We start from the raw sequence: 20960 nt of genomic DNA, 5'->3' as shown, positions 1-20960 counted from the left end.
GAAAGGTGTCAGTTTTGGAAGCCATATTATTAGCACCAGACGCTTCCACGCTGCCACATTCTTGAGCCTGGGAAAATGGGAGGGGGGATTTCTTGGAGTGTATGTGGTTCGACATAACAACATTCTTCTTCTCAGTCAAGGTCATGTTATCTCTGCACCTGGATGAGAGGACGTCTCAAGTTGGGAAGGATGGTGGTTGGGGCACGTGATGCCATGAGGGGTGCAGGGGGTGGATTTGTAGTTTTTACTTATTCCAAGGAAACCTGGAACTTTCAGATTCCGGATTCCCCAGATGTGCCAATTTACTACCCAAATAAAACAGAACTTTGGAGAGGATGCCTGTCTCGGAGTTATTTGTTGGTGTGAAAGTTTTCTGGAATGCTGACAAAAAGAATGATTACCAAGAGAAGGGAACGGTGGGATCCTTGGTGCTCTCTGAGCCTGGTTATATTTCCTTGCAGATGTTTCATTACCCAACTAGGTAAGGTCATCGGTGCTAAGAATCCAAACTAGCACTGATGACATTACCTAGCTGGGTAACGAAATGTCTGCAAGAAAACAACCAACTTCGAGACCACCAAGGACCCCATAATTCAACCTAAGCTGTAAATATTTTCTTCCCTTCGTTCTTATGCTGATTTCCACAGTACGCCGTATTGGAAATCGGAATAACAGAATTGGAAGGGACCTTGGAGGTCTTCTAGTCCAACCCCCTGCTTAACCAGGAGATCCTATACCATTTCAGACAAATCCACTGTGGTTCTGGAACACCCAGCGACTTAGGACTTGGCCCTGGGTTTCTGTTGTTTCAGTATTTTTAATGTGCTTAGTTTTATAGGTTTATTGTGGTTTTATTTTATTTTTACTTTGGATTGAGAGTATATGTACATGTATATGTAGAGATGTGTATATGTACATGTATGTATGTATGTATGTATGTATATATTTACATGTATATGTATGTATGTATGTATGAGAGTTGGGAGTTGTAAGACAGAGGCTGTATCAATGTTTTAAGTAAATAAATAAAACTTGAGAGAAATAAAACTCAATGATCAGTAAATTCAATATTAATAAATAAAACTCAAATAAATAAACTCGGTTACACGCTCCAGCCTCCGGCCCATTTGCATTGTCTGCCATCATGTTCCCACCCTGGGAAAGGACATATCGGGATCTACAACCATTTATTGATCACTGAAATAGCGACTTGTGTGTAGTCTTCACACTTACGACCGTCCCAGCGTCTCCGTGATCATGTGATCAAAATCCAGGTGCTTGGCAACCAGCCTGCATTCATCCACAACCCTTTCAGAGTCCCAGGATGAAGGAATAACCTCTTGTGACCTTCCCAGCCCGCTTCCTCCAAGCAATGGGGGGGGGGGGAAGCGGATTCCGATCACGCCCGTGTGATTTGCTTAACAATGAGCCGTGATTTGCTGAACCACCATTGTAAAATTGGCTGGATGTATTTTAAGTGCCCTGCTTATAAGCAGAGGAAATTCTGGTTGCAATTGTGGTCGTAAATCAAAGACGACAGGCACGGGACTTCATGCTAGTCATTAAATAATTGCAGCCCACCGCTGTGTGTTTTTGGGAGGAGGGAAGGCAGGAATTTGGAAATGCAACACACCCGTCCAAAAAAAACGCAAAAAACACACCAGCCAGTGAGATTCATGGATCAAATTGTGCAGAGGGTGTTCCCAAAGTTGGTGGCTTACACACCCACTGCCGTGATATATTCCAGGAGCTTTTTAATCCCAGCTCCAAGAACGTCGGGAGTCGTCGGAGGTTCCACCTCGGTTAGGTTGATTGCCGGCGTCTCCAAGTTGTTGGGGTTCAGAGAAGCTGCTGCCGCCTGGAAGTCCTGACTGGGAAGAGACGCCCAACGACAACTAGCAGCCACAAGCGATTCCATTCTCTGGAACATCAACTAGAACATCAGTGCCATGGCATTCCGGTCGTTTCCCGTGGTGTCCTCACAGCCTTGCACCACCCAACCGTCCTCCTGCAACCCTTCGTCCGACACCAGACAAGGTCAAGCCCCGTATCGTGACTGGAAAAGCAGCTTGACTGACTGCTGTGCGGACAAACAGATTTGTGAGTATCTCCCAAGGACTCGACCTGGGAGAGAGGGGACCCTGAGTGCCCCCCTTCCAACTTTCTTCTGCTAGACCAAAGCCACCCTTCCCTTGGGCCTGGCACCCACTTTTGGGCCTGGCACCCACTGGGAGATTTTATCATTGGAGATTCTACCAAGTAGCACCACAGGCCGGCCATCCTCGCCGCAGAGAGGCGGCTACGGGTAATCCTCCACTTACGGCCACAATCGAGCGCCAGGTTTCCGTGGCTTAAACGAGGCCATTGTCGAGTCACGCCTCATTTCGGGCACTTGTCATTAAGCGAAGCGCTGCCACTGTGAAGCTGTCGCTAAGTGAACCTGGCTTCCGTTGCTAAATGAGGCCGTTGTTGTGTGAGCTGTGGCTCCTTTCACCTTCTTGCCACTGTTGTTCAACGAATCACTGCAATCGATTCATGAATCATTTGGTCATTAAGCGAGTCATTCGGTTGTTAAGCAAATCTGCCCCTCCCCCCCCAATTTACTCTGCTTGTTGGGAAGCCGGCTGGGAAGGTGACGAAGGGTGATCACATGATCCCAGGACAGTGCCACTGCTATAAACAAATGCATACCGGTCGCCACATGTCCAAATTTGGATCACATGGCAACGGTAGCGTGGAAAAAAAACAAGTCACCTTTTTTTTTCAACGCTGCTGTAAACTTTGGTCACTAAACGAGTGGTTTTAAGTAGAGGATTACCGGTACTTACCAATTTTTCCCCGGTGGCATCCTTGTTTCGCTACTCATTTAATCCACCTGGGAGCAGTGGTGGTACGCTATTAGTTTTGCCTGGTTCAGCCGAACCGGTAACTCCGAGGATCATCTGTGAGCCAACCGGTTCGCTCCAACGATCAGCTGCTTGGCCCTCCTTCTAAACCAGGGGTGTCCAACCTTGGCAACTTTAAGACTTGTGGACTTCAACTCCCAATTCTGGGAGTTGAAGTCCACAAGTCTTAAAGTTGCCATGGTTGGACACCCCTGGTCTAAACAGACCTTTCTTTCCCGCTTTTCAACCTCAGCTGCTTCATGCGGCACAGCCGATTGCTGCACGTTGGCTTTTTTACACACAGGGCTTGCAGGTGGGTTGCAAATGCCGCCTGTGTGAAAAGCACACGCTCCCACCAAACTGGTAGGAAAAAGTTTCGAAAACCCACCGCTATCCGGGAGGTAAGATCTGTATCATCAAAGGACCATCGTGCCGCTTTACGTCGCTGGTCTGAAGCCTTGACGCTTAGATAACGCGCGGGGACAAGTGTGGGGCTTGTCAAATTGAACTGCCGCCTTCCTGCTCCCTCAGGCATCTGCGGTAGCCTTTGTCCTTGTATCCTGGCCTGCCAAGTGTCGTCGAGTCTCGGCGAATGCTGCTGCCTGCCGTGTCTCCCAGGAGCCTGGGTGGCCGCCCGGACAGCCTTACGAGAACAGCTCCGTATCGAGGTATTTCCTTGGCTTTCCCCAGCTTGCCATTTTATCCAGAGAGGTTTTTGCAGCTGGAGAGAACCGGGCGGGAAGGCAAAGCTGCGAAGAAAGGCGGAAGGAAATTGCAATCCTGCCAAGTGTTGGGAGAGCAGATTTTAATTAACTTTTTAAAAGTTAATCCCGTTCACTTGGGCATCGGTGCCGGTTGGTTTCCTGCCGATTTGAAATCCTGGGGCGGGGAGGGAGGGCGAGATCTCTTGTTTTGGCCCTGAGAGAGAGCTTGGTAGATCTTTTTTTAAAAAAAATGAAAAGTGAAGCCAGAAAATAGAGATCAGTTGGGTTTTTTTTTTTTTTTCATTTATTTTGACTTGGAGACGGTTGGAATTGGGAAGGCGCAGCTACCATAGACAATAAGTTAAATAGCATCTGTTACACTGGATAATTTATAGCAGCATCCTTCAACCCTCGAGAACTTTCAGGTATGTGGACTTCAATTCCCAGAATTCCCCAAGATCTGGGACCTGGGAGTTAAAAGTCCACACCTCTGAAAGTTTTCGAAGTTGACAAACAACGATTGATGGTTATTTTCTCTTCCTTCTTTCCAAGGGGACTGTGTGCGAAGATTGGCTGTCTAGCTGCTGTTGCTGCCCCTGTGCTACGTGCCAGATGGCACGCGAGTTGAAAAGTCCCTGTTAAGCCACCTTGGCATCCATGAAGCCCACTTCACAATTAACCAGGAAAGAAAAAACTGACCTGTCGGGAAGGAATGACAACGTCGGACTGAGAGCGGAACAAAAGGGCTTCAAAGAAGAGGCGGAGGCAGCCACACAGGGTATGCAGCAGGAGGCAATAACTCTGTCCTTTGCTCTGAAGTGAAAGCAACGCTCCCCCCCGCCCCTATTTCCCTGATCCCTCCCATCACACCAAGTTTTCAGCGCCGCACCTGGACCCTCACAGCGGCGTCGAGGGCAACTTGATACAAAAAACCAGCAACGGCTCCCTAATTCTGACCAGTTTAGCCGCTTGGCATTAACGTGGCTTCTGCACCCGGCTTTCCGTTCGTTCACTCCCATCCAGCGTGGGATTAGCGATTTTAATCACCACGCGGCAGCTCACCCGACGTTGCAACAAACCAGCCCTTCAAGATCAAGAGGCTACGGCAAAACCCAAAGCATGATTATCTCCCAGGCATCGAAGGTACATCTTTCTCCTCCTGCTGCTGCTTCTAATTTGAAAGGGAGATGTCTATCAACCCCAAAGCTCATTCGTGTTAAACAAAACCGCAGGCTGGGTAGAAGAATTGCCCAACGTGCAATTCAATTTTATTTTTTTTTTGCACTGATTTGTTTGGGATATTTTTCCTGCTCCTCCACTCCAGACTGACATGATTCATTTACTCCTTCTCGAACAGAGACAATCTGAAATCCAAGAGAAGTTTTTGCCAGCCAACTATACTTTAAAAGTGTTTGGGGATTCGTGGCGCCCACGGAGGTGGGACGCCTGATAGTTCTGGCCGATTGGCAGCAACACCGGGTAGAAAGCAAGCCGATGTGAGATCTTAGCGGGGTCTCCACACAGCGCTGGGAAAGCAAGGCTGTGAACAATCCAAGGTTGAAAGGCCGTCCTTCCTCCATCTCTACACCCACTTTTGGACAAGCCTGGCCTGGGGGCTCGATCCCAGGCGGCCTTCACACAGTCTGCTCGGTGGAAACTGCGGAGCTGCTTGGTTCTCCTGGGTTTCTGCCCTGTATATGGAAACATCGGCTAAACAAAGGAGCGGGGTTCACACGTATGAAGACGCAGAAGAGCCACCGGTGAATACTAACCCAAAGCTGAGCATGTTGCACCAACGTGGACACCAGGACTTGGTTAAGCGTGTTGGGGAAACGCGGTCATTAAGAGTGAGGCTGGGGGGGGGGGGCACGTGCACACTCCCCCTATACCAGGGGTCTCACACCTTGGCGGCTTTACAACTTGTGGACTCCAACTCCCAGAATTCCTCAGCCGGCCATGCTGAGGAATTCTGGGAGTTGAAGTCCGCAAGTCGTAAAGTCGCCACGGTCTCTAGATCCCCGCAGCCTGTACCATCCATTCATACTGAGTTGGCCCCACGCAGGAGGGCAGGAGAGCGGGCACGCAAGCCCCGAAGAGCGTCTCTGCTTTCCCCATTTGGTGGACACCTCTCCAGCTGGCAGGAAGGTCTGTGCCGACGACGTACCAGCCTGCAGGTCCTGCCCTTCTCAGCCCCTCCACGAGGCAGGTGAAGGTCGCTGGGGCCCCTCTGGAGCCCCCGCAGGGCGGAGTTCTCCACTCACTCATAGGGACATGCTGGTGAGGTTCTCGTGGCTGAGCAGGCCCTTCCGAGAGCTGCTCATGCCATGGCTGCTGCTACAGTAGTCCTGGAGATTGTGGCGCAGGGTGACGAGAGCAGAGCCTAGGCAGGCACGGTTGGGGGCCTGCAGCCCGCCCGGTAGCTGGAAGAGGACGGTAGCCACACCGGCCATGCCGTCGTCTGTCGGCTCCAAAGTGATGGGCCCCACCCGGAAGCTGGAGTAGGAGTAGCCCATGAGATGAGACAGGAAGGGCTCTGAGCGGCGGAAATGGGCCACGGGGTAGGGGACTTCGTGATAGGGTTTCAAGCGGCTGGGGAGGGGCTGGGCCGCTGCCAGAGAGGGGAGTTTGTGAGGGCGAGCGGGGAGGAAAACCAGCTCGGCCGGCGCCCCCAAATTATCCGGCTCAAAATAGATGGTCACTTTGGCAAAAGGCCGGCTGGCCATCTTGGTCATCTCCTGCAAGTGGCGCCGTTGCTCGTGCCTCAAGTCCAGGAACTGCTTGACTTTCCAAAGCAAGACGCAGACGGAGAGGAAGAGGAAGAAGCACGAGAAGAAGACGGAGAAGAAGACGAAGAGGTCGATGTGCGCCTGGTCTTGGCGGAAGAAGAGCAGGCCCTGAGACTCGGTGACGTTGGGGCTGCCGCCGCCGATGCCCAGCAAGATGACGTAAAAGCGGCTGGATTTCAGGGCGTGGATCTCGTGCGGGTAAGTGATGACTACGCGGTCTCGGACACCCCGCACGATCAGCACCGCCTGCTGCTCCCTCACGGTAATGTAAGTGATCAAGCCGTGCGCCTGCGCCTCCCGTACCAGCGGGGAAGACTGGCTCCCGTTGCTGCGCGCCGACGTCTCTTCCCCCGTGGGGACAACCCTCACCAGGTGAATGCCGGTCGCCCGGTCAACGTCCACCACAAACGTTTCGTAGGAGGTCGAGATGTAGACGTCCACTCCGCCGAAGGTCACGTCGATGGTGATCCGGATGTCCACGTTGGTAAACTTGGGCTGGACGCCGAAAAAAACCGAGCGTCCGAAGAGCAAGTTCTTGATGTTTGGCTCGTGAAAGCAGTTGAGTTGAGACGTTGGGTCGAAGCAGCTCTCCTGATCGACAATGATCAGCCGGTAGCATTGGTGGCCGCCCACGGGATTCCCGTGGAAGAATTCCCGGCATTTGGCGCACTGTGGAAGGGAGAGAAGAAGAAAAAAAAACGTCAGGCAGATTTATAGGAAGCGACTCCAACTATTTTGAACTCTTCTTCCCTACTCAAGTTGTGAGCCATATTTGAAAACCAGGAGTCTCCAAACGTGGCAACTTTAAGACAGTTTTAAGACATGGTATATCTCATTTCCCGCACCCAGTAATACTTATTAGTGGACCTTAAATTTATTTTGCTTCTTTGATCAGTGCAACGGGGTCTGGAAAGCCGATGCAGGCCCGTAACATGCATTTTTTGTACTCAGAATACAAAAGTGGTCCTGATGGTTACTCCAAGCACAAAAACGGGACGTAAAATGTACAATTCCTTCCCAGAATCCCATCCTCTTTGAAGAAATGTTAACGTGCTCCAGGTTATTTGTGATGGCGGGCCTTTGGGATTGCCTGTTACTAGCTCCATCAATAAAAGACAGATACTAAGCCAATAAATATTTGTTGGGCGGTGATTGGTCCTGTTCAGCCTCCATTCATCCCAGAAGGGGTTGGTGGGGGGGACACTTAAATTTGCACAGTCGAACTCAAATTTCATTGAGGGCCGCATCAGGGGTGGGTTTGATCTTTGGGGGGTGGGGGGACAGGGGACATGTTCACTCATATTGGGGGTGCTGTCAGGGCTCCGGTAGTGACCCTCATTTAAATCATGAGTCTCGAGCCAAACTTCCAAAACTTCAAAAGGATTTATTGGGAATTAAACTGTCCGGCGTTGCCTGGGTGTAGCCGACTCTGAGACACGTCATTCATTGTCACCCTTGACCCTGGTTCCCCCCCCCACCTCCTGGGTGTATCGTAATTCATATTCTCCAACGGGACACCTCCATAGCCCAGAGTCATCGATCAGGCTCTCCAGTTAGAATTTCACATGGCAGAAAGCTTGGTCATCTGGAAACTATCTTTGAAAAACATTTATGGAATGCAGTTTCGGTTTTTGCAAGCTGCTACGTTACTCCCACCTCCCTTCCTGTTGGCAACTCTAAAAAGACCAGAGAAATATTTTATGAGTTGACAAGCACCTCTGGTGGCCTCTGCTCTGTTTTTTGGCTGGGACGGCCTCCTGCCCCATGCGACCAAAAATGGAGCTCTGTTTTTGCCGGCACAGGCACCGCGGGACGGTACCTTGTTCCTTCTTTGTTTGCAGGGTGGGCCTGCGGCCCAGATCTAAGCATCCCACAGGCCTGATCCGGGCCCCGGACCCCAAGTTTGATATCCCTGGTGTAGGACAACGTCCCGAGCAATGGTCCTTGATTTCGTGCTCTGCTAATTTGCCCTCCCTCTGAATGAACTTCCCTTTCTGCTCATTCCAGGACAAGTCCTTTTTCTTTGGGATCCTTCCCAAAGGGGGTGGGGTCTTGATAAGACCCCACCCCCCCCAGCCTGAACCCAGAGCCCCTCCTCCCACTCCACTCCTTTACCTGTTGTTTGTAGCAGTCCTTTTTATCGGCTTGGGCACTGTTCTGGCAGCCTCCGGTCTCTGTGTTGTTTTGGCACGGGCAGCCCGTCCCATCCAGTTCGTGGCAATAGTCAGCGTGGCCGTTACATTGGCACCTGGGAGAAGAGGGGGGGTGGGGGCAGAGGTAAAGGATTGCTCCCAATTGCGCCGCCCACCATTCTGGGACCTCGCATTCCATCGGAAACATCGGTAGTCCTCGACTTACAACCACAATTGGAACTGGAATTTTGTTTGATGAGCGAGGCCTCCCACGAGCGAGCCCAGGTTTTACAATTATTTATACTATGGTCATTAAGTAAATCATAGTCGTGAAGTGCATCTGGCTTTCCTCAATTGACTTTGCTTGTCTGGGAGCTGGCTGGCAAGTTCACAAATTATGATCATATAACGGCAATGCATCGTAACGGTCATTAAATATGAGCCTAGTGCAGTGATGCTTATCTTTTTGGGGCTCCTGTGCCAAAAAGTTGTGCACGGGCTTGCACACTCGCGCTCGCGTGCCAGCACCCAGAAGGCAATGCGGGCCCCCACACACACACCCTACGCATGTGCGTGTAATCCCCACCTCCACCCATCCACCCCGCTGCCCCTTACCTGCACTGCACCTCAGAGCCATTTGTGCCGGCACACAAGCTCACTGTACATGCGCGCGCCTCACAGCTGATTTTCGGTGGGTTTGAGGCCTTTTTCGGCCTCCCATAGGCTTGAGGAAGGCTTCTGCAAACTTTGCAGGCTGAAAACTAGCCCCGTTTTGTCACTTCCGGTATTTTCAGAAAAACAGGAAGTGAAAAAAACGGGCCTAATTTTCTGCCTGCAAAGCCTATAGAAGCTTTCCTCAAGCCTTTGGGAGGCCGAAAAAGGCCTCAAACCCACCGAAAATCAGCTGTGAGGCGCGCGCATGTACAGTGAGCTTGCGTGCCGGCACAAATGGCTCTGAGTGCTACCTGTGGCACACGTGCCATAGGTTCGCCATCACGGGCCTAGTGTCTGAATTACACTCACAAGACCACAGGGATGGTTGACGGTTAACTGAGCCACGGTGGCACAGTGGTTAGAGTGCAGTACTGCAGGCTACTTCTGCTGACTGCCGTCTGCCTGCAATTTGGCAGTTCGAATCCCACCAGGCTCATTGTGGGCTCAGCCTTCCATCCTTCCGAGGTGCATAAAGTGAGGACCCAGGTTATTGGGGGCAAGAGGCTGATTCTGTAAAACTGCTTAGAAAGGGGCTGCAAAGCCCTGTGAATCAATATATAAGTTTAAGTGCTTATTACTATTGCTATTAACTCCGGAGACAGATCACAAATCACTTTACGATTTAAATCACTTTATGAGTTTGAACCACACTGAAATGAACAGCTGTACCTGTGTCTCAACAGGGAGAAACCTGCAGGCGGGGGTCAGCTCAAGAACTGTCCCCTTGGCCTCAGCTCACCTGGATAAACGCCATAGCCAGAGAGCCAGTTTGGTCTAGCAGTTAAGACACCCGGCTAGAAAGCAGAAGATTGTGAGTTCAAATCCCACTCTAGCCGTGAAAGCCGAGTAAGTTTTGGGCCCATCCCCAGATGTTGAGTTGTAGTCCCCCACTTTAGGCATGAAAGGTGCCTGGTTGTCTTTGGGAGTTCTAGTCCCTGTCTAGTCGACAATTAAGCCAGCTGGGTGACTTTGCGCCAGTTGCTCTCTGTCAGGCCAACCCACCTCGAAGGGTTGTGGTTGTGCGGGGAAATAGGAAGAGGAAGGGATATTATGTGTTACAAAAGATACCCGGGGCTTCCAGAGGTCTTACTTGGTACATTTGCCCTCCAGCAGGAAGTATCCGTGTAGGCAGCTCTCGCACTTGTCTCCAAAGCTGTTGTTCTGACAGTTCACACACACCGCTGTATCCTCAGCAGGCCCTTCGGCCACCCAGGTGGGGATCTAACGAAAAGAAACAGATAGCCCATTCACGAGGAGGTATGATGAGCAGCAGATCAGTGATGGTATTCTACCGGTCTGGCCTGGTTCGGCAGAGCCGGTAGCGGCAATGAGCAGCGGAGACCAAACCAGTTCTCTCCACCGCTCTGCTGCTGGGCCCGCCCGCCGGCCCGGGATCCATACTCACCTTGGCTTCTGAAGCATAGCTGCTTTGTGCAGCACGATAGAGTGCCGTGGGGCAGCTGCTGAGGCGACCGGGAGAGTGCAAGCTTGCAGGAGGCGAGTCAAAACGCCTTCGTGTCTGTGCAAAGTGCACGTTTGGTGAGCGCACGCAAAGTGTGTGCACGCACGCCCACCAAGCCACGCCCACCGAACTGGTGGCACAACGTTCTGAAGCCCACCACTGCTACAGATCCATGATCAAAGGGGAGGCCTCATCTCAGCCAACCTCAGGCTGGACAGCAGGGGTGGTCAAAACTCAATTTCATTGAGGGCCACATCAGGGCTCTGACTGACCTCAGGGGGGGGGGCTGGGAGGGCATAGCCAACTGGGCGGGCATGGCTGGCTTGATTCCACTCACTGGATGTGGCTGACCAGGTGGGCGTGGCCAGCTTGACCCCAAACTGCTGGCATGTTTCCTATTGGCATTGGGTAGACCGGACCGAAGTGACGCGGGACGATCTCTTATATTTCCCAGGGTGGCCCTGCCGGCTGGGTCTGACCACATCGCAGGCCACATTCGGTCCGCGGGCCTTGAGTTTGACACCCCTGCTATAGAGCCATTCCACCCTTGGGCACCCCTTAAGACCAGATCTTCAAGGATTCCCTTTTTAAAAAGAATGCATTCCTCCAAACTATAAAGACGCACTTCGCATTCAAAAGAGCATGTATGAGGAGGAAGGGCGATGCCTCAAAGGACACCTGTTTTTCAGCAAAGGCGGTTTCTTTTCCACGTAAGCGGTAACGCAGGTGGCCAGTTTGTGTGATAGCAGTACATGATGATATCAGAAGATCTGAAAATGCTTGTTTGCACAATCAGTGAACACTGGTGCACCAGTTATGCGTGGTGAGGACAGGAGCCGAGAGATCACTGGAGGCTTTTAAGAAGAGACTGGACCACCATTTGTCTTGAAATGGTAGCGGGACTCTTTGCTTGAGAAGGGGGTTGGACTAGAAGACCTCCGAAATCCCTTCCAACTATTGTTATTCTGGAATGTTTTGGCACACTTTGGTGGTGAAATCAAGCCGGTTTATCCAAACGAAGCCAGATTCTGTATACAGATCGAGACAGTTATGTGTAAAGAGAGGATTATGGAAAGTCATACGATGTGCTAAATCCCCATTTAGCAACCGTGTGGCCTAGCAATCATTCCGTTACAACAATGGGGAAAAAGGAACTTTGCAGCCAATCCTCACATTTACGGCCATTTCACGCTGACTGGAGGAATTCTGCCAGTTGAAAAAAGCAACTCCCAGAATCCCCCAAAGGAAAGCGGATGGAAGAGCGCGGGCGGACTCGTGGTTCCACTTAGCCACTGCTTCCTCACAACCAAATTGCCAGTCTCAATAATGGTCGCTAAATGAGGCGTCAACCCTGAAGTGAACCTGGCTGGGGCCATCTTGGAGGTTTCAGGGTTTGCCCCACACAATGGTGGTGGTGGTGGGAACAACTAGATGGGGCTTTGTAGACAAGACAATAAAGCTTTCCTGTGGGAACCAAGGACATTCTCATAGGTGGCTGGCCAGAGGAGGAGCGAAGTAACCAAGCAACCAGACAGCACCTGGATTGGACAGCGGGACCAGTGACTTGTGGGAAAAGAAGAAACGTTTGCTTTTTGATCAGGTGAAAGCCGCGGGAACTTTCAGAGTCGGTTTTCACCCGTTTGCGCCAATAGGATGTATCCAATAAATTGTTCTTTGAGGAACTTGCCTGCCTTGGAGTTCTGCTTTCTATGGGCGCGTTACTTCGGAACGCTGACACGAGGACCGCTATGGAGGACCCCCTAATACCGGGGATGGTTCTTGTCACTCACCAAGGCCGGCTCCAGGGGGAAGCGGACCGGATCCTGCTGCGCTCGCTTGTATTCTTCCCGCGTGATGCACATGTTGCTGTTCCCTCGGCAGAAAACGTGGCAGGGCCGGCAGGAGCCGCCGTTCAGGGCCGACCCGACAAAGAGCGGCTGGCATTTTTCACAGTGTTGCCCCTGAGGGGAGGAGCAGACGGGGGGGGGGGGCAAGAGTTTTACACGACGATGGGCAGCACACGGGGTGAATTGGGGGCTCTGTGGTGGGATTCCCAGGGGGAAGGGAGCATTCCAGAGGAAGAAGAGGCAACTGCTAAGAAGGGACTGTCCTCACCCTCTTTCTCTCACAGAGATATTATGTGTGAGAGAAAGAGGGTGAGGGCAGGCCCTCCTTAATAGTTCCCAAAGTCTATCCTAGATACAGATGGTAGAATCCTCAGACTGGCAAGAATTATGTCAGGCCCAAAACTGGTTGCTTTACCCAGGGGTGTCAAACTCAACCCCTGGCGGGCTGGATCCAGCCCGGGAGGTGCTTAGATCTGGCCTGGGGGGGGCTGCCCTAGAAATAGCGACGGACCAGCCCACGGTGCCTCTGCCAGCAAAAACTAAGCTCTGGAAGGCCTTAACAACTACATCGATTCACTGTGGCAAGAACAGCCGTGAAATGGGTTCAAAATTCAACTTATCAACTGTGTCTTTTTGCAACACAAATGTTGGGCTCAACTCTGGTCATAAATTGAGGATAACCTATACTGTATTAGGGAGGAGCTGTCTTCGCCCTCTTTCTCACGACGATATCCTCGCTGAGTTGCCTCTTAACTGAGCCGCAGTGGCGCAGTAGTTAGCGTGCAGTACCTCAGGCTACTTCTGCTGGCTGCCTGAAATTTGGCAGTTCAATTCTCACCAGGCTCAAGGTTGACTCGGCCTTCCATCCTTTCGAAATCGGTCAAATGAGGACCCAGATTGCTGGGGACAATACGCTGGGTTCTAAGCCACTTAAGGGAGGGATGTAAAGCACTGTGATGTGGTATGTAATGGCTACTGCAATTGCTTTTCCTCTGGAAGGCTTTCCCCACTCCCCTCCTGCCAATCCGTCTCCTTCCTACCTTCCACTGGAGCCTCAGAGGGAAGAAAAGGGGCTGAGAACACAGAGCCGGCGTGCTGAAAATCCAGCCCCAAATACTTGCATTTGTCCCTCCGCTTTGCAGCCTTGCCCCACCCGTGGGCTTCTTCGCCCTCCTTACCATGGTGTTGTTGAAACACTGCAGGCACTGGTCTTGGGCTGACACACCCCGGCAATTGCTGTGTTTGTTGCACTGGCATTCCACTGAGCAATTCTGACCCACGTAGCCAAAATGGCACTGGCACGCATTGGGTTCCACGCAGGTCCCGTTCACACAGCCTTGCTCGCACACCGGTTTGCAGAGTCCTGTAATGCTACAAGGAGAAGGAGAAGAAACAGGCAGAGTCATGAAAGAGTCTTTGGGTACACGTGTGTAACTCTGTGCGGAAAGAGCAGGCCAGACAACACCAATTCTCCTTCGCCCTATCCCAGGGGTAGGCAACCCGCGGCTCCGGAGCCGCATGTGGCTCTTTCATCCCTCTCCTGCGGCTCTCTGTCGCCAATCAGCTCCACAATTGATAGGGCTTTCATTTAGGACAGGTAGAGGAAAAAGGATGGTGAACTAGGGGGAGACTCTATGGTGGGAGAACTGGACTTCCTGTCAGCAGAGGAAAAAGGATGTTGTGCTAGGAGACACTATGGTGAGGGGGAACTGGACTTCTGGTCGGCAGAGGAATAAAGGACACCATGCTAGGAGGAGACTCTATGGTGAGGGAACCGGACTTCCGGTCCGTAGAGGAAAAAGGATGCTGTGCTAGGAGGAGACTCTATGGTGAGGAACTGGACTTCTGGTCAGCTCCAGAATTGAATGGGGGGGAGGAGTCTAGTTAGGGCCTGTGTGGCGCGTTGAGTGTTTAAGGTTGCCAACCTCTGCCCTATCCCCATCAATCATTGTGACTGGGATCCGTACGGCTTAGTAGAGATTTGAGTTCCAACTTATATAGTCCTTGACTTACCCGAGTTTGTTTAGTGACCGTTTGAAGTTACAACGGCACTGGGGGAAAAAAAAGTGATCCTATGACTTGTTTTTCACACTTATGACCGTTGGGACATGTCATCAAAATGAAGTTGCATGGCAACTGACTCGTATTTGTGACCGTCGCAGCGTCCCAGGGACACATGATCCCCTTTTGCGAAGCAAAGCCAGACTCACCAAACAGCTCTGTTACTCACTTAACAGCTCCAGGGATTCACTTAACAACCGTGGCAAGGAAAGATGTAAAATGGGGGCAAAACTCACTTAATAAACATCTCATTTGGCAATGGCAATTTTGGCCCAATTGTGACCGTACATCTAGGACTACTGTAGTGTCCATGCAATATTTCTCGATCTTTTTTTTAATTACTGATATTTTTTTAATTAATTACATTTCTTAGTGCTTCATAAACATCGTGTTGTCTGGGTATTTAATTTGCTTAATGATACTAATTATATCCTTAATATCTTTTTTCCAACCACTGGTAGAATAAATACCATATTGGATAGCATATTCTGCGTCTCCTTTCTGCTTGATTTTCAATGCCAACCTATCCATTTCTGCACAATGTTTCCTCAATCTTGACAACTACAAAATACATGAGCATTCCTGCCATCCAACACTGCGTGTGTGCGCGCACACACACACACACTTGTGAGTAACCAGGTTTTAGTGGTTCAAGGACAGAGCTTTGTTTACTCCTTTACGCAATCTAGCGAAGGCTGAGGATCAAAAGTAGCAACAGGTGGGGAAAATCAGCCCCCCAAATCGGCTGAATGCAGGTGTGTGCAGGTAAGGATTTTAAGCAGGTGTAATTTTTTTTTTTTTCAGGCTGCGGAATTGAGGTTCCTTTCCCCGTTGTTAGAGGCCTCCCAGGAGAGCCAGACCCAAGCTAGAAATACAGCTGGGGGGGGTGTCCTCCTTCATACTGACTTGTCCAGGGTGTAGCCGTTTTTGCAGGTGCATTTGTAGCTGTGGGGCAGGTCGCTGCAATTTTGGGTCTCGTTGCAGTCGTGGTGCCCATTCAGGCACTCATTCTCAGGGGGGCACGACATGAACGCCCAGTCTGCCTTTAGGCCGCACAACTCCACCAGTCCTGCAGAGCAGAGAGGAAAAGAGAAGAGGGGGAAAATCTAAACTGCAGGGATATATTTGTGAAGAAAATCCTCTCTTTTGGCCCAGGGTTTCTCAAATTTAGCTGCCGTAAGCTGGGTGGACTTCAACTCCCAGAATTCTCCGGCCAGCATGCTGGCAGCTCCCACCTACCCCCGCGAAGGCCCTGCGTATCTGTCCATCCCTTTACAAAGATGTCAAAACAATTATGCCCAGAAACGTGATCCTGGAAGCGGCTTCCACATATGAAGATATTTAAATATAGATTTTTTTTTCCCCCTCCTTTCTCACCCAGGGCTAACAAACCTCCTTTCTCCTTTTATTTTCCCCTCAACAACAACCCTGTGAGGTGAGTTGGGCTGAGAGAGAGAGGGGCTGACTCAAAGTCACCCAGTCGGTTTTCATGGCTAAGGAACTCACCATCTGATTGGCCCAAAGTCAGGCAGCTAACTTTCCTGACTAAAACAGGACTAAAACTCACCGTCTCTTGGGGACTGGGCCAAAGTTACCCAGCTGATGTTTGTTTTTAAAAGCAGTACTAGAATTCACCATCACCTGGTGATGGGCCCACAGTGACCCAGCTGGCTTTTGTGCCCAAGGCAGTACTGGTGATTGGCCCAAAGTGACCCAGCTGGCTTTTGTGCTGAAAGAGGTACTAGAACTCACCATCACCTGGTAATTGGCTCAAAATGACCCAGCTGGCTTTTCTGCTTAAAGCAGTACTAGAATTCACTATCACCTGATTGGCTCAGAATAACTCTTTGAGCCCAAAGTGGTACTGGTGTTTGGCCCAAAGCCATCCAGACAGCTTTCCTGACTAAGGGAGGACTAGAACTCACAGTCTCCCAGTTTTTAGCCTAGTTTCTAGCTATAACCGCTACAGCAAACTGGTTCTCTTTCTTGCCGCCTGCTTTCCGCTGCTCAGCGCCCCGCTTCAATACCCTCCTCAAAATGTGCCAGCCAAACCCCAGGGACCCACCATGGCGAGGTCCACTCCGTCCACCCTCCAGGCAGCGCCCTTTGCCGTTCTCTTCCCGGAAGCTGCACCAGCCACACCGAGGCTGCTGGATGCAGAGAGCACACTGCTGGAAACGGGAACAGGATGGCGCGCAACTCTCCGACCCGCTCAGCACCCGGCCACACATCCCGGCTGCGCAGCGCATCGGTAGGTAAGTTGGACTCATACACTGCAGAGAGAGGGGGAAAAAATACATCACAGTTAAAAAGTCTCCAAATCTGGCCATGGTAAGACTGATGGACTTCAACCCCAGTGCCTTCGTTCCCTCCTCTCTCTCGTCTTCCTTCTTCCTGCTCTCCCTTTCCCTGCCCTGCCTTCTCCTTCCCCTCTTTTTCCTTCTGTCTTTCTTCTCCTTCCTTCCTTCCTTCCCTTTCTTTTCCTTCTTCCTTCTATATCCTCTTCCCCCTCCCCTTCTATTCTTTCCTTCCTTCCTTCCCTCTCTCCCTTTCTTTTCCTTCTTCCTTCTATATCCTCTTCCCCCTCCTTCTTTCCTTCCCTCCCTTTCTTGTCCTTCTTCCTTCTATATCATCTTCCCCTCCTTCTTTCCTTCTCTCCCTCCCTTTCTTTTCCTTCTTCCTCTATCCTCTTCCCTTCCTCCCTTTCTCCTTCCTTCCTTCCCTCCCTTTCTTTTCCTTCTTCCTTCTCTATCCTCTCACCCTCCCCTTCTATTCTTTCCTTCCTTCCCTCCCTCCCTTTTCCTTCTCTATCCTTTTCCCCTTCCATTCTTCTTTCCTTCCTTCCCTCCCTCCCTCCCTTCTGGTTTTGGATACCAATAAAAATGGTATCTTCTGGTGGCCAAATTTAGAAACACCTGCATTAGTGTCATGCTCCTCTCGGAGTCTGAATCCGAGGAGGAAGCCAAACAACTGAGGGAGCAACGTGGGTTGTGTGGCTTACGGGGGAGGAAAGGGCCCTGATTCCCTTCATTAGCTACAGCTGGGAAGAGAGTTTAAAAGAGATGCAAGCTGAGACCGGCCTCTGCTGGGAACAAATGTGAGTTTATCTTATGATGACTTTGGTTATCTGCCTTACTGGCATCCTCCCAACCGTGTTGAATTACCTCCATGCCTTCACGTCTGGAATTCCTTCCCCTGCCCTGTTGGACTAATGACTTCATCTTGCCTTGATTGGACTTACAGTTACAGTTTTTGTTGACCACGTTTTGGACTTGATTCTCTGCAGCCAAAGGCTGTTCCTGGGGGAGTTTTTCTCCAGCCCAGAAGGTAACCAGGACATTGGGGGCAAAGTTGGAGCTAATAAAGGGACTCCTACTGATTATCTGACTGTGTTGTCTTAGTGCCACACCCCTTTGGGTCCTCACAATTAAGAGTCTCCCCGTCAGAATCGACGTACGCTGACTGCCCCAAATAATTTACCTGCTGCAGGCTGATGCTCCAGACGCACTGCTGCCAACCCCCATCTGCCCCCTTGGAGTTGAGGCAGTCTCCACATGTGCTGTGGTTGTGGCAGGGTGTGGGGCAGGCCAGCGGGGGAGAGGACTCCACGGGCATCGGGGAAACGTTGAGGAGCGAGTGGCTGAAGCACGTCCAGTCGTAGGTGGGCTGTACACTGAGGATGCGGCGGGTCTCCCCTAAGCATTGGGAGGAGAAGAAGGGTGAAGATTAGGAGCTTTCAAGGCCAGGATTGTTCCCCTTCATTGCCCAATCGATACCTACTAGGAGACAAGCGTGGTGGTCCACCATATTCAGTCTCCTCCTTCAGCGGGAGGAGACTGAGAATGGAAGAAGAGGAAGACTCAGTTTGGGAGAAATGGATGTGTCTTCTCCATAAACTTCTCAAAGGAACAGAAGCTCGTGAGAACTTGGACATCCAGAGGGCTGATTTCTAGATGCTCTCCAGGAAGCAAAGCTTCTTGGACAGAGTCTCTCCTGGTCTTCCAAGCCATGCCACCCTTCACCAACTCTGTGGTTAATTTGACAGTCATTAGCCACATTAGCCCAATGATCAGGGACGCAGTGGCTCGGTGGCTAAGACGCTTGAGCTTGCTGAACAGAAAGCTCGGCAGTTCGAATCCCTAGCGCTGCATAACGGAGTGAGCTCCCGTTACTTGTCCCCTTCTCTGCCCGGGTGCTGGGTGGGCGTGGACATGGTGGGTGTGGCCATGGTGGGCGTGGCCTAGTCGGCTTCCTGCACCATGGCGGGGGGGGGGTGTTTTTGCCCTGCCTGGGCTCCTGAGGCCTCCAGTGGGGGTGAAGACAGCCTTCCTGGACTACGGAGGCCCGTTTTTCACCCTCCCCGAGCGATTTGCACTTACCTGCATCCAAAATAGGGCCACAGGGGGACTCCTGAGAGGGGCGGGGCCAGCCCAGAGTGGGATGTGGGAGTTCCCCAAATTGCGCAGAATCGTAGCTAGCGGCTTTCCCGAACCCCTGCAAACCCCGCACCAGCGCCACCCCTGCCCGTACTCATCTCGCCCCACGGCACCTGGGAAGGCTGCACAACCCAGCAAGGTTCAACCAAGCCTGGGGACTCAAGACAACCTACAAAGTGGCCTCTGGGCGGGCTTTGCACTTACCTGCATCCCAAATGGGCCGTGTGGGGGCTCCGGGGTGGGCGGGGTCAGCCAGGAGTGGGATTTTGGGGGGGGGGTGTTCTCTGAACTGCACAGAATCTTAGCTGGGGGCTCTCCCGAACCCCTGTGAACCCCCCCAGCAGCCTCACCCCTGCTCCTCACCCTGCAGCCCTTCCCCTCCCCGCACTTCTCTCCTCCCTCGTCCCCTCGTCTCTCCCACCCTACCCCCAATCACAGGTCCAGCCCCTCACCGGTCCGCTTGAACTGCCTCGTCCACATGCACTTCCCCGACGCCGTGCACTTGGCGCAGTCGGAGGCCTCGCACGAGATCTCCGAGCAGTTGCTGGCCACGAAGATCTCCCGCTGGTTGATACGGCAGTCGTTCTCCGACGTGCAGCTGCCGGTGCTGCCGATGCACGCGCCCTCGGGGCAGTTGGTGCACCATTTGCACTGCGGTAAAGGCTGGGGGAAGCAGAGAGCAGTCGCAAAACCTGGTGGCTGCAAATCCAGCCAAGTGTTCTAATTGGGGGTGTGGGCTTCAAAAAAAATTTTTTAGCAACAGGTTCTCTGCCCAGTTGCCGGCTGGGCATGGCCGTGGTGGGCGTGGCCTAGTTGGTTTGCCAAAACTACCAAATGCTTTCCTGACTTGGAAAAAATGATTCTACTAGAACTGCATGGACGTAATTGGAGGTTCTTCATAAAGAAACCCTGCCTATGTACAATACGTACATCTGTGTTTCTCAAAGATGGCAAATTTAAGATGTGTGGACTTCAACTCCCAGAATTCCCCAGCCAGCATGTGTGGACTTCAACTCCCAGAATTCCCCAGCCAGCATATGCATAGTTCAACTCCCAGAGTTCCCCAGGAAGCATATGTGGACTTCAACTCCCAGAATTCCCAGGAAGCATATGGGGACTTCAACTCCCAGAATTCCCCAGCCAGCATGTGTGGACCAACTCCCAGAATTCCCAGGAAGCATATGGGGACTTCAACTCCCAGAATTCCCAGGAAGCATATGGGGACTTCAACTCCCAGATTTCTCCAGCCAGCTATTCTCCGCTGCCTATATTCCCCCCCCTCCCCCGCAAAAAATCTCTCTTTACAGGCCGGTCACATTAGGCCTCCATGCTGCCATTATAACCCCACCTCTCTTACTTCTCCTTGCCAAGTGAGTGCAGGATCAGACGATTTGTGATCCCCTGTCTATCTGAGTACTGTCTCTAAGTGCTGCTACTTACGGGAATACCCAGGCTGTGGGCCATGGCGCGAGGATGCTGGGCGAGGCACTCGCTACAAGTTCTGAGCCGGCGACACTCGTCTGGAGACCTTGGGGTGGGAAAGCAGGAGACCCCACCAAAGGGGCAGCCTTGTCTGCACGAAGAGAAGAGAAACCGTTGAGATTCAATCGTGGACCAAACTCCACGTCCGTTTCTAATCATTTCCAGGCGTGATTGGCCATTGATGCCTTCCTTAGGGCTGTGGGAAAGGGACTGGCTCAAAGTCCACCCAGCTAGTTTTCAGGGCTAAAGCAGAACTAGAACTCCCAGTCTCCTGGTGATTGGCCCAAAGTCACCCAACCCATCTTCATGCCTTAGATGGGACTAGAAGTCACCACCTCCTGAAAACTGGCTCAAAGTCACCCAGCTAGTTTTCAGGGCTAAAGCAGAACTAGAACTCCCAGTCTCCTGGTGATTGGCTCAAAGTCACCCAACCCATTTTCATGCCTTAGAT

The 20960-nt window shown here is 51.7% G+C and overlaps 1 protein-coding gene across 1 annotated transcript in view; it reads right to left on the bottom strand.

Annotated features, from left to right (window-relative positions):
- Window positions 1–4855: 4855 nt before the first annotated feature.
- Window positions 4856–20960, bottom strand: part of MEGF8 (multiple EGF like domains 8) — a 62454-nt gene continuing 46349 nt past the window's right edge. The window contains exons 34-43 of the mRNA XM_087940146.1: window positions 20468–20600; window positions 19480–19690; window positions 18072–18286; window positions 16657–16864; window positions 15498–15660; window positions 13709–13901; window positions 12474–12644; window positions 10312–10442; window positions 8491–8623; window positions 4856–7044 (exon numbers count right to left, since the gene is read on the bottom strand). Of these exons, the coding sequence (XP_087796272.1) occupies window positions 5851–7044; window positions 8491–8623; window positions 10312–10442; window positions 12474–12644; window positions 13709–13901; window positions 15498–15660; window positions 16657–16864; window positions 18072–18286; window positions 19480–19690; window positions 20468–20600 (2752 nt within the window). The 3' untranslated portion in view covers window positions 4856–5850. The remainder of the gene's footprint in view (window positions 7045–8490; window positions 8624–10311; window positions 10443–12473; window positions 12645–13708; window positions 13902–15497; window positions 15661–16656; window positions 16865–18071; window positions 18287–19479; window positions 19691–20467; window positions 20601–20960) is intronic.

The sequence above is a fragment of the Pseudonaja textilis genome, chromosome 10 (assembly GCF_049901715.1).
Source record: "Pseudonaja textilis isolate UNSWEBS1 chromosome 10, rPseTex1.2, whole genome shotgun sequence".
Classification (NCBI taxonomy): domain Eukaryota; kingdom Metazoa; phylum Chordata; class Lepidosauria; order Squamata; family Elapidae; genus Pseudonaja; species Pseudonaja textilis.
The sequence above is the reverse complement of the archived record's forward strand: the minus strand, read 5'-3'. Positions and strand labels throughout refer to the sequence as shown.